Source organism: Athene noctua, chromosome 5, assembly GCF_965140245.1.
Source record: "Athene noctua chromosome 5, bAthNoc1.hap1.1, whole genome shotgun sequence".
Lineage (NCBI taxonomy): Eukaryota > Metazoa > Chordata > Aves > Strigiformes > Strigidae > Athene > Athene noctua.
This window is the reverse complement of record NC_134041.1, coordinates 24,701,436-24,713,669: the sequence shown is the minus strand read 5'-3', so window position 1 is coordinate 24,713,669 and position 12,234 is coordinate 24,701,436. Positions and strand designations below refer to the sequence as shown.

At 39.6% G+C, this 12,234-nt stretch overlaps 1 protein-coding gene across 7 annotated transcripts in view; it reads right to left on the bottom strand.

Annotated features, from left to right (window-relative positions):
- The window catches only part of DDX59 (DEAD-box helicase 59), a 29,275-nt gene that overhangs the window by 5,578 nt on the left and 11,463 nt on the right, over positions 1 to 12,234 (bottom strand). For 2 of the 7 annotated variants that reach the window (XM_074906747.1, XM_074906754.1), the window contains exons 1-2: positions 4,111 to 4,240; positions 1,862 to 2,691 (exon numbers count right to left, since the gene is read on the bottom strand). In XM_074906747.1, coding sequence (XP_074762848.1) covers positions 1,862 to 2,680 — 819 coding nt within the window. In that variant the 5' untranslated portion in view covers positions 2,681 to 2,691; positions 4,111 to 4,240. Of the gene's footprint in view, positions 1 to 1,861; positions 2,692 to 3,156; positions 3,363 to 3,717; positions 3,954 to 4,101; positions 4,289 to 5,231; positions 5,340 to 12,234 lie in introns of those variants that run through there. The other 5 variants (XM_074906749.1, XM_074906748.1, XM_074906751.1 and 2 more) reach the window with 5 other exon arrangements.

Genomic DNA, 12,234 nt, shown 5'->3' with positions numbered 1-12,234 from the left:
ACAATCTCCCTTTAGAGAAGAACAGACTATCTTCCTTTACTGTCTTGCACACCATTAAGTAAAAACATTATTAGCCAGAGAAGATGAGCAGTGGTAGGAGCCTTATACAGCAAAAACACGTCTCTGAAATTTAAAAACAAAATTAATAGCCCCTCTGAGCCACTATTAGTCAGCAAGGTGGAGATGAATCATTAAAAGTGGCAGTCTTTAAATTTTTTTTTGTTGTTCCATATAGAAGGATCTTCAACCAAATTATCACCTCACTGATACTTCTTCAACCCAGGAAAATGACAGGGTAGTAATCCCTCTCAGATTAATATAGATTCCTAACTCCAATTAACAAATACTAACAAAGTAAAAAAGAACGCAAGGTAGAGCGGGAGAAAAAGAAAAAACAAAGGCAGAATAATGGTCTAGCTCCAAGACACATTATTTCAATAATACTGATCACCTCTTCAGCAAATAAACAAAGCTCTGTCATATATTGATACTACAATCACAAATTCACTTAGTTTTCTGGATGGCATGCGCTTCTTTCTGGTCTTCAACTGGAATATTTACAAGTGACCAACAGTAGGAGGTTCTTCCTTTGCCACTGCATCATCAGAGGAACTACACAGTTAAATACTTGTGTCAAGAAGGGCTGAGTTGTTTTCAAGTGGGCAATGTTCAACAACTTAACACCATAAAAAAAGGTATCTACATAGAATGTGGAGAAGCCAGGAACTGCCAAATACCTCACAACCAGACCACCCTTATGCTCTTAACATCTCATCTCTCTTTAACATTAAAAATGAAAATTATTTTAAACAACAAATTAAAATTCTTTCTTGACATATGCATTAACTTGTAAAGTACCCTGAAGATGAAGAATGAGAAAGATCATGTAGATAAATTAAGTATTATTCATTGAGGGTCCAATTTTATGCATGTATTATAAGCATATAACTGTCTTGGAGATTTTAATGATAATCAGACACAAGAGGTACTGGAGTGTAATGCCTCTGTTCATAAATGCTCCTATATAATACTTCCATTCTTAAAATTAATGCTATAGTACTTTAAAGATTAAGAGTTACTGAAATAATATTTAAATTATTCATTTGAAAAAATTACACACACACACGTTTGTGTGTATATGTATGTATCTATAAAGGCATCTAAATAATCCAGACCATCAACTAGAATCAGGTCCAGAATTTTCAAATATATTCTTATGCATCTCTTTTTGAACGAAACCACTAAAGCAAAAAGGAATACTTAACTACACACAAGGTACAGAATACTATTTGGCATTACTTCTCATCATACGTTCACCTCCTTATGAAGCAAAAGTTTTAATTGCTTTTTCCCACAGTATCAAAGGGGAGACTGCATAGCTACAGAATTTCAGAAATTATATAACCCCAAATTCCTGTAATTATTTGATGGTCAGCTGAACTTATTCCAACAGAAAATACTCTGTGCAATTATGCAAATGCCAAAAAAAATCTCTTTCAGCCATCTGACACAACAAGATACCGTAACAACTTCCTGCAGAAGGCCTGGAATTGTTTACATTTTCTATTTTAATTTAGGACGTTCACGACAGCATTTAGTTACCTTTCTTAACAAGGAGAAACTGCATATTAGGTAATATTAATAGAGTTGCTTTATCTGCCAACCAAAGTGAAAAAACATTCAAAATAATTAAAAATAATCAGCACCTCCCCTCCCCCCAAGAACCAATGCTCCATCAATCAAAAGTAAAATAAATCATTGAACATCAGTAAAAAACACTGCAATTACATTCTCAGTTACGTTGGAAATCCAAGAGACAAAGTTGCAGATCACTTTCTCTAAACACACGAAGTTTCATTACCTCTTTCAAAACCTTCATAATAACAGGGAGTAGGAAGGCTGCTGTTTTTCCAGAGCCTGTGTCTGCGCTAGCCACAATATCCCTCCCTAATAGTCCAACAGGGATCATTTGCATTTGGATGGGAGTTGGGACTTCATAGCCAGAATTCTTTAAGTTATAGTTTAAAGTTTCAGGAAAACCACAGTGTTCAAACTCTACAATAGGTCTTGGAACTTGCTGGCCCTGGACAGCAATACCTAGCTGCAGTTTAAGGTTTTCAACCTGCTCATCTCGCAAACCTAAAATAAAGGAATGATCTTTGTAGAAATAAGGTGCATTACACTGGTGAGTTTCTGCTGGATCTTCTCTTTCTGTGAATTGATCAGATTTTAGCTTTTTTTCCTTTGCTTGAGTTTGTAGCAGGTGTTTGGCTTTACATTCCAAGCTACAAACATCTTCATCTGTTTTATCGCAGATATACTCTCCATAGCGACCACACACGACACATACAGGTTCTCCAGGTTCTGCCCAACGCTGGGATTTGCTGAAGGATTTTATGGGTTCTTCCAAAGAGCTATCTTCATCGGTATTCTTGTTGTCCTTTCCCAAAGTTGTTTTAGCAAAGCCAAGGTCTCCAGCTACAGGTTCTATGTGTTCTTGTACAGCTTCATTCAGATTGCATTCTGAAACAGAAGTTTCTGTTCTAACTGACTTATAGTCTTGGAACTCAGTGGTCTCCTCTAGCAAAGATCCTCCAGAACACAATTTATTTTTCTTAGCTGTACAACTTTTGTCCTCATCAGCAGTCCTCTTGACTTTAACAGATCTTGGTAAAAACATGCTTCAGTGCACTAGAAAGAAAATTGTTACAGTTGTTAGAAAATACTGCCACTGAGAAAGGCACATTTTACTGTTACTACAAAAAAACTGAAGTCTAAGAAATATATTTGCAAACCTAGAAACCAACTCTCAATCTCTGAAAAGATCCAGCAACTGCCTTGTTTAAAAATTATCTTGGTCTTAACAATGTTGATGAAATGTGAAGTCATACTTTAAAGTAACAGTGGAAGCATGAAACAATACAGACAGATCCACCTACAGTTAGTTTTCAGTATTAGACGTTTGCAGTTGAATAAACATTTTTTCATTATCTGTCTGGAAATTTATGCATTTTGAGTCAGTCGTATTTAAATACCTGGACAGTTTAGTTGTTTCTAAGGTGAAATATAGAAGCAAAACATGCATTCTAAGCTATGAAAAAAACAAAAAAAAATCATCGGTTTTGAAAAAGATGCAAAATTTAGTACAGGACCCACCTAAGACCACTCCTTTTGTTGTCCTTTTTAAAGTCCACTCAAATTTATAAAGGCTATAAACTGAGATTTGTTTAGTCCAGCTCTGTTTGTTCAGAGTATCAAAGAAAGAGCAAAGACCTACACGATTAATAAGCCAAATCTCTACTGTAATACAAGGAAGCTGAAACAAGTGTTCATAAATAACCATAACTGTGACATTATGACACTTTCAGTAGTCAACTCCCAAAAGGTCAGCTGTTCTCACCAACCGTGCCACAGTCGGTAAACAAAGTACCGTAATTTTATGTCGAATTAATCGTACTGTGCATACCAGTCTCTGTCAACTTTTTTTTCACATCGGCTTTCTAAAAACACACAAAGCTATCTCTGTGTTTACAGCTTTTTTTTTTCTGCGTAACCCAAAGCAATTCAGAGCGATGAGGCAGCGGCAGCAGCCGACCGGCCAGACAAGCTCTGCTGACTGAAACGCGCGGGTAGGAGAGGGGCAGCCTCCAGGCGCCTGAGTGGAGGCTGCTCCCCCTCGCTGCTGAATCAGAGATCTCCCCACTTGATTGTTCGCACCTAAAGAGAACTTCCCGCGACAAACCTCTTCACTAACTCTGTAGCCTTTCAGGAGAGGGGGGCAAACCGTGCTCAGGAAGAATGCCAGGCTGACTTTTAAAAGAGACTACACCCCTAACGGGCTCCCGGGAGGGTCCCGTCCTGCCGCCAGCGGTGACGCCGCTGAGAAGCTCCCCGCCGCCGGGCCCGGGCGGCACGGCAGCCTCTTCCCCGCCTGCTCCAGCCCTCCTCTTCGGCAACAGCTAACCCCCCCAGGGGAGACCCAGGCGGCGCGGCGCCGCTCCCACCCGACAGCCTCCCTCGCCGCCCCGCTCGCACCCCCGCCCCACTTCTGCGAGGCGGAGCCCGGCCCCGGCCCCCCCCCCCCCCCCCCTCCACCACCACCTCCACCACCTCCTCCTCCTCTTCCTCGCTGGCGGCGGAGGGACGTCGCCTCACGTACCGCTGCCGGCCCCGCCGCCGCCTCTCCTCGCAAAATGGCGGCCGCGCCCCGCAGGCAGCGCCGGGCGAGCGGCCGGCGGAAGCGCGGAGCCGCTGCCGCCGCAGAGCGCCGGGCGGGCGCGCCGAGGGGAAGTGAGGCGAAGGGCGGGGGCTCCCGGCCGCGCCGCAGCGCGCGGGACGGGCCTCAGCGGCCGCGCCGAGGGCTGGGCCGAGGCCGAAACCGCGGCGGCCGCCCACGGCCTGGCACGGGGAGAGCCGCGCAGAGCGGGCCGGCTCCCCGCTCCCGGGGGTGACCAGGCCGGTGGCGGCCGGGCGCGGTACTCGGCCTGGGAGGGGAAAAACCGCGCCGCCGGGAGATGGCACGCCGAGTTCCGTTTCGGGCTGGGGCGATGGAACGCGGGGTCTGCGGGGTAGGGGGCTTCCCACCACCCCGTATATACAGCCGGAGTCGTCACATGCCACAAACACACGAGAAAAAGATGTTATCGGTGCACACGATGGAGGCGTAAGGTATGCCAGATAAACGCCCTGTGCGTGCCTTGGCCCTCTTCAAACACTGGGAAGGGTACGATGAGAAAGATGTTCATATGCTGCAACTTGAGTAAGTTACTATTTTCGATACATAAGCATACCTTAACAACACATCAGAGTGCATGAGAACACCAGAATTTATCACATGTCACTGCAGGGCAGAAGAGACTTTCAGACTTCAACCTGTGCTCTGCAAGACAGTCCCGTTGCAACCAGGCAAACCAATGTGAAACAGTGTTAAGGCTTGGATGTACAGCCACGGAGAAAGATGATGGTTGTAGCTGCTTGGCCATTGTGAGCAGAGTGGTCACTGCTACTCCACTTCTTCCCCAAAAACTTACTTCACCTGGACCCTGAGGTGGTGTCACTGTGCCTACACCATTTGCAGAAGGTTCTGGTTTTGAGCACAAGCGTATTCCCAAAGTAAAGTATACCCTATGTCCATACATTATTTGGTGCATGGAAAAGATATCTTCCTGGGAGCTATCTGGGTTGATGTACTCCCAGACACTCCAGATACTCCAAAACACCTTGTATCTTACCTCCCTCCTCATCCAACATTGATCCCACTAGCTTGAAATCACCCACTTTGATGGGAACTTCCATTTTCTTTCTGGCTCACTGGTGACCACCACTACCACCATGACTTCCTGATAAAAGAGAAAATACATAAATATTAGCAGCTTTAGAAATACAGTTTAATGGCAGTCCATAAGAACAGAGGAGCCAGTGAGAATGGGATTAAAACACAGACAGACACAAAGCTGGGGTTTTTGAACAGCTGGCTGTGGCATTCTGTAACATTCATGTCCAGTCACACTCAAAACTCTTAAAGTATGCTGGATTTCTCTGTAGTAGACAATGTTAGTGCAAATAGGGGGGTTTGGTCTGTGTGGGATTTTTAATTAACTGGTACTATTGGAAGAGACTGCTGAGCTTCTGGAAAGATTAAGTGGGCATTTCTAGACCTGAAAAACTTTCACCCACACTCCATACATTCCTCATTCTCTGTGAAAATCCCCACCTTTCTCTGATTCAGCCTCTGTCATTCCCCTTTGTTTGCACTGACTTTCTTTTCTTCATTTTCCCTCCCAGAGAGTTTCTAACATAGGCTAATTTCCTTTTCTTACTTCTATCTTTACAAGGTCATTTCCTGGAATTCAAAACATCAATTGCTAAGTAAAGACCAGTATTTCAACAATATTTGATATGAAATGCTTCATACTCTAGAAAGTCCATATACCAAAACACAAACATCCTATATGTATCAATTTTTTCTATTTTTTTGCTAACAGGTTTCTGTGATTAAAAAATTAATGGAAATAACTGAATCTAAAGAAAATATTATTTATTTTTTTCTAAATCATGGTAAGAACACCTCTGTTGAAAGCTACCATTCTGTCCTTGCCTGCTATGAGAGAAGAGTTTGCATACTTTCATTACACAGACACATTCAAGCTCTTGAGATTAAATAATAATGTCCATACTGTAATAGAGCTACTTAGCATTTTTGTTCAGTGTATATTCCTCCTGTTCTGAGCTGCAAAATGCAGAAGTCTAGCATATGCATTTCTGTAGAAGGAATCATGAGTGAGTGTATTCCATGATTCACTTATGGATGCATGACTTTCAATTTTTGCTCTACCCTGTATTTGTTTCATGAGAACACTATTTTGTTAGTAATGAACGCTTTCTAATTAGGTACCATTTTTTTTCTTTATAATTACGTTGAAGATACAAATATTAAGTTGCATTTTACAAGATCATTATTATATAACAACTTATTATAAATGCAACACAAACTGACATTCTCCAAAGAGAAAGCCTGCCTCTATTGTTGTTTATAATACACACTAATAGCTTTCAGTTTTTTAGCATGTAACGGTCTTTCTGAAGATGAACTCAGACCTCATCACAGCAGTGAAGATAAAAGGAGGTCACAGAGATTTTTCAAACTGGCTAAAGACTCAAAGAAACCAAGTATCCAACAGTCTGCAGGGTTATCTTATTAATTATAAACAGCAGCCTACCTCTCTCTCATTACATCATCAATTATCTAAGAATCCTTAAAGAGTTGTTCAGTAAGGACATAATACCTAATAAAAAAACTTCTGTATTACTGGAAAAGGCTGATAACCCATGATTATGGAAATGTGACTGATAAAGAATACTCAACTTTCAAAAAGCTGTTAAGAGGTTCCTTGCCAAAAGTTTTAAGGACACAAAAAATGCAGGGTAAGAGGAAATAGTCTTGCATGGACATACCATACAGGAAAGAAAAATTAGGGACTCAGTAATAACGGGTCCCTAGGTGGAGGGAAGGAAGTCACCAGTGGATTCTGCAAAACTCTGTACCTTTTGCAGATTGATATGGCAACCTAAAGACCAAGAATGCAAGGAAGTTTGCTGGTAATGATATCTCAGATACTTAACACAAAGGTCAACAGAAGAGCTTCACAAGAGCCTTAGAAGATTTCGTTATGATGACAGGTAATATTCAAACAGACAAACGCAAACCTAGGTACACAGATATCTTGACACTGCGTACAGAATGATAGGCTCTGAATTGGCCATTACTATTCAGAAGCAAGACCTGAGGATTAAGAGGAATAACTTCGTTTAAGTATTAGTTTGGTGTGTAACGGGAGTTAGAAAAAACAGCTACACGGTAGGAAATACTAGGAAAGGTATAAAGAACATGACTGCATAAACTGTCAGTTCACCTATATAAATGCTCTTTGTAATTGGGGTTTCCCCATCACTCAGTCCCCTTGTCTGAGAAAGGCTACAGTAGATCTTGAAATTAAGTTTTAAAAAAGGACTCTCTGGATATTCAGAGCCAGAAAGGGCTTCCATGCAAGACACAACTACATAAACTCATCAGTCTGAAAAAGAGATGACTGAAGAACAGATACAGTAGATCTACTGTACCTTGACTGGCTCATAAAGGCTGGACAGCTGTTGATAGTTCATTCTTTCTTCCAACAAAAATTGCAATATGAAATTGTAATATGCTTTATAGTAAGTGTTCACAGCTGAATAGGAGTGCAAGCTTCCACAGAACGTAGTTTGTTATTATTTATTTACATTAATATGTTAATCAGGGTAGATGTACCAAAAACTCTTCTGGAACAGATACTGTGTTTTGTGAGGTCACTAAATAAATACTTTTTTTTCCCTGGAATAAAGCATAAACATTCTAGTCCAGTCACTTTCCTAAGCTTTTTTAGAATGCTGAAATATGTAAGAGTAATAGATAGCCTTGGTGAATTTAACACCCATCCTCTCAGCTCCTGATGCTGCCAATCAGATCTGAGGTGAATGATATTTTAATAAAATTTTTGAACTTCAAGATCGGTGCCTCTGGAGTTCACCAGATTGTACAGCATGTCCCCAGACAAGATGCTCTCAGATACCCTACAAGGGTTTTGTCTTGGTATTCTTCCTTCTGAAAAACAGTTCAAGTACTGACTGAATAAAGTTGGTTTTAAGTCCTGTTAGAAAACCATGAACAATTAGGACAGTCATTTTTGCACATTCTGGATAATTTATCTGGGCATGTCATAATGGTACACCTTAAGGTTTCCAGGTTATGTAAAAAAATTTTCATATTTTGTATAGTCACATTGTTATTTAATTTAGTTGGTAAAACACCAAGAATTTACAATTTTCTCATCTTGTCTATGCTGTATGTGTTCCAGTACAATAGCTGGCTAGGAAAGTACTGTGTATTGTTATTAGAAATCCCTGTTCAAATATAGTCCTTATATAATTAATACACCTATTCAGAGTAACTTCTAAATAAATATTAGGAGCTACAGAAATGTGACAGTGCACACACAAACCCACATGTGCCAAAGGACTAATACATACCCACAGAAATTTACTACATGTATATACAGCAACAGACTATTTCAACTTTACGTAAATTTCTGTTAGAATAACAAAAATAGTAACTATTGATTAAGAGTCAAAATAAATAATGAAAACAGTAATTCAAGCACAAATTTTTAATACTAAGGTATCCCACTTTTTGGTCTACTTTAAGTCATATCAAGAAGATCTTTTCACATTCACTCATGGTTTTTATATCAAATATACAGGAAGCAGGCCTGGCATCTTGGATTCCTGCCCTCAATTTAAAAACAGGCGATTTGCCCTGTAACATCTCACAGCCATTCTTTAAAAGCATGAACCAACCTTTCCCATCACTTGCAAATAATAAATAATTCAGTAAAACAAGATTGGATTAAAGCAGGAGACTGAAATCCCTCTATTCCCAGGCACACAAAATCCAAAAGAAATAGGCATTCTGCATACTAATTCAGAGACAGCATCACAAGCATTTCAAAAAGCAACTTGACTGTAGCATGTGCCTCATCTCTCCACAGCAATACCTCCCAGAGTGACCCCATTAATTAAAACCTGTACCAGAACACAACCCGTAGGCACCTCTCCGAGAATCTGGCAAGCAAGGTGTTTTCTAGTGCCACACAGCAGTTTGATTAACAGATAAATACATCCCAAAGCATAAGTGTCCAAAACATTTTAGTACAGTGCATTTTAAGCTTCCTTTGCAGCCAAAATATCTTCATGTGATGCCCAATTTCTCCACTTAGAATGAACTCCCAGTGTATGCAAAACTACTGAGAATGGACTCAACTGGAGTCCATATAGCACCTAATGCATCACCCCCTCAAGTGGCAAGTGTCAGTACTGACAAATCTGAAAATTAAAACGTGCCTCAAAAGAACATCTCATCCAGAGAAATAGTTTTGGTTTTTCTTTATGCTATTAATTATTTGAAATAGCTCAATATGCATCCTATGTGTCATTGTTCTAAACTATGGAATCCTAGTGCCTTAATGTTGTTTTTTAATATTATAATGGATGAAGAGCAGGAAGTTTATGAAGAATAAAAATTCCCTGAATTTTTTAATTACTTTTTTTAAAAAGCATGCCACAGTAAGTAAAATTGAAGTTAACAAAACATCCACTGCTTGGGTGAAAGAAGGGGGGGGAGTGTCTTTCCATTCAGAAGGCATGGAAGTCAAACCATGTTTACTTGGGGATCAGTGTCTGTGTCTGCTCCACCTGATGCTACAAAACAAAATGTTTTTCTGTTTCTTTAATGTTTTGGGATTTTGAAGCTGCTCAGCCAATTTGTAGGTAGGTAGTCAACACCAGCTCTAACCTGAAGTATACTTCTTTGATTGCTTCAATCAGTAAGTCAATTAACTCCATTAGTTTCTGAATTATAGCTTTAAAGGAACTGCACAGGAAAAATCCAGATAATCTAAAAACAAATAATGGTGGCTAACCATTAACTAGTTAGTTCTGCTAATATTCATACAAAATGTCCTGATTCAGTACAGACATTGCACGTAGTATACTTATTCTGAGGACTAGTTTTTCTCATTTTCCTTAATTCCAGCCGGCAACTCCTAAGCTTTTTGAAAGTAAATAATCAGTAAAATAAGTGTTAGACTAAGATTTTCAGGCTTCCTGAGCATTCTCTATGTTTGAAGAAACACATTCTAAGGAAATATTGGTCAGTATTAGTCTCTGCAGAAATCTGTGGTAAAACTGAAATAAAATAAAAAAAAAAATCTAATGAAATCTGAATTCTTAAAGCATATTACTGAGGTGGTTTTTTTTTTTTGGGGGGGGGGGGGGGGGAAATCAAACAAACAGCAGTCCTGCCCTGAAGCTGCAGCATTAAATGACACCAGTCCATATGGAAATAAGAGTACAGGGCAAATCATGCAAAAATTATGAACAAATTCACATATGTGAATATATGCTCAAATACCACATAAAATATTTACTTCAGGAATCGATAGACTTTCTGATTTATTATCACCATACCCTTAGCACAACTAAAAACTACTGTGAATACAATTACCAGCTTCTTTGTACAAGATACAGAGTAGCTTTTTCCAATTTAAAGGAATGATTTTAGGGGATAAGAATTGTTTAAACCACCTTACAGATCTCAGTTAGGTCTCTAAGACTTACAGAATGAAGATTTAATCAAAAGATTGCCAAGACAACTGCAAATTTCCAGGGACTTCAGTAATCAGTAAACTGAAACCCAGATTCTTAGAGAATTCAGGTGGAAATTAACAGCATTAAGTAAATCTTGAAATACAGCTTAGAGGTGCAGAATTAAGAATTAAAAAATCTTTCACATTAATCTATTTTTCTTTCTGAGAGGATATAAAACATTATATTTGAAAGCTGCTTACCAATTTGCCACTTAGATTTGTGTTCCAATTTATAAGGCTGTTTGGAGGCATATGAGATTGGAATCTATTCTAAAAACAAGATAACACTCCCACAATATGCACTTACTGAAATTAACCCCTTTATTTGTCCCCTCTGGAGAAAGGATGGAAGAGGAAGAAAATCCACAAGAGACAACAGGAATCATTAAGTTCCAGCTTGCCAGATGACCTGTATTCACTGTGTGTTATCATCTGCCCCCCCTCAATAAACTCTCTTTCCAATAATATCACTTCTTAAGAGATGAAGACCTTCCTAATTAATCAGCAAGTATGACAAACATAACAGTTTATGCTCTGGCACAATGCATTTGTATTACAGGGAGACAAGTGGAAGAAGCACCAAGATATAATCCATCAGTATGGCAGACGAAAGGAAAAATTTACATCATAAGCCTTTAGAGTAAATGGATAATAAATTTCCCTTTCCACCTCTAAAGCTTCTACCAGCATTGCTAGTTTGGAGAGCAGAAACCACTGTACTATGAATGGTCTGGAAAACATGCAAGAGAGCTGCCAGAAACTAGACTTTTTACTAGTCATCTTGTTAAAATCTGTGCCAATACTACCACTGGGTTTAATCTTCATACTTCTTTATATTTGGTCCCAATTCTGTCTCTGCATGGTCTTAAATTGGCCTAGTTGAATCTCTCACACAAAAATTATTAAAGGACCTGGAAAGGCTATAACTGCATCTACAAAAAGCCAACTCACTGCTGCCAGAGTAGAAGCCAAATTCAGGCTGTCCCTGCTGCTAAGTGACTGCCTGCTGTGACTATTACCTTTGGAAGCCATTGGCAGCTGTTACAAACCAGAGGATCCTTCCAGCTCCTGTACTCTCTGCTAGTGGCAGGCTTGGTGACTGTGCAGCTCCAGGATTCTGGTCTCAAAAGCTTCCTTCATGTCAGCCTTCACCACTGCTCTAAGTGACCGTTACTGTTGGGCTCTAGCCTACAGGTTTTTAAATTTCTCAAACATCCCTCTTTGTGTACAGAGTATTCATTGCAATCTTAGCAGTTTTAATTAAAAAAAAAAAAAAACAAAAACGACTTGTGGATATTTTTTTTCCACTGACTCATATTGCAGGTCTCCTATATTAATTTTGCAGATCTGTGGCTTACTTGGTATTAATTTCACAAGCATAGATCTTTGTCACGTGCTAAAGAAGACTTTGTACATGACTACTAAGCAAAATTGGGCATAAAAGAATTGTGACTTAGTTTACCAGAAAGTTACACCTTCAGCTAAAATAATTTCAAAA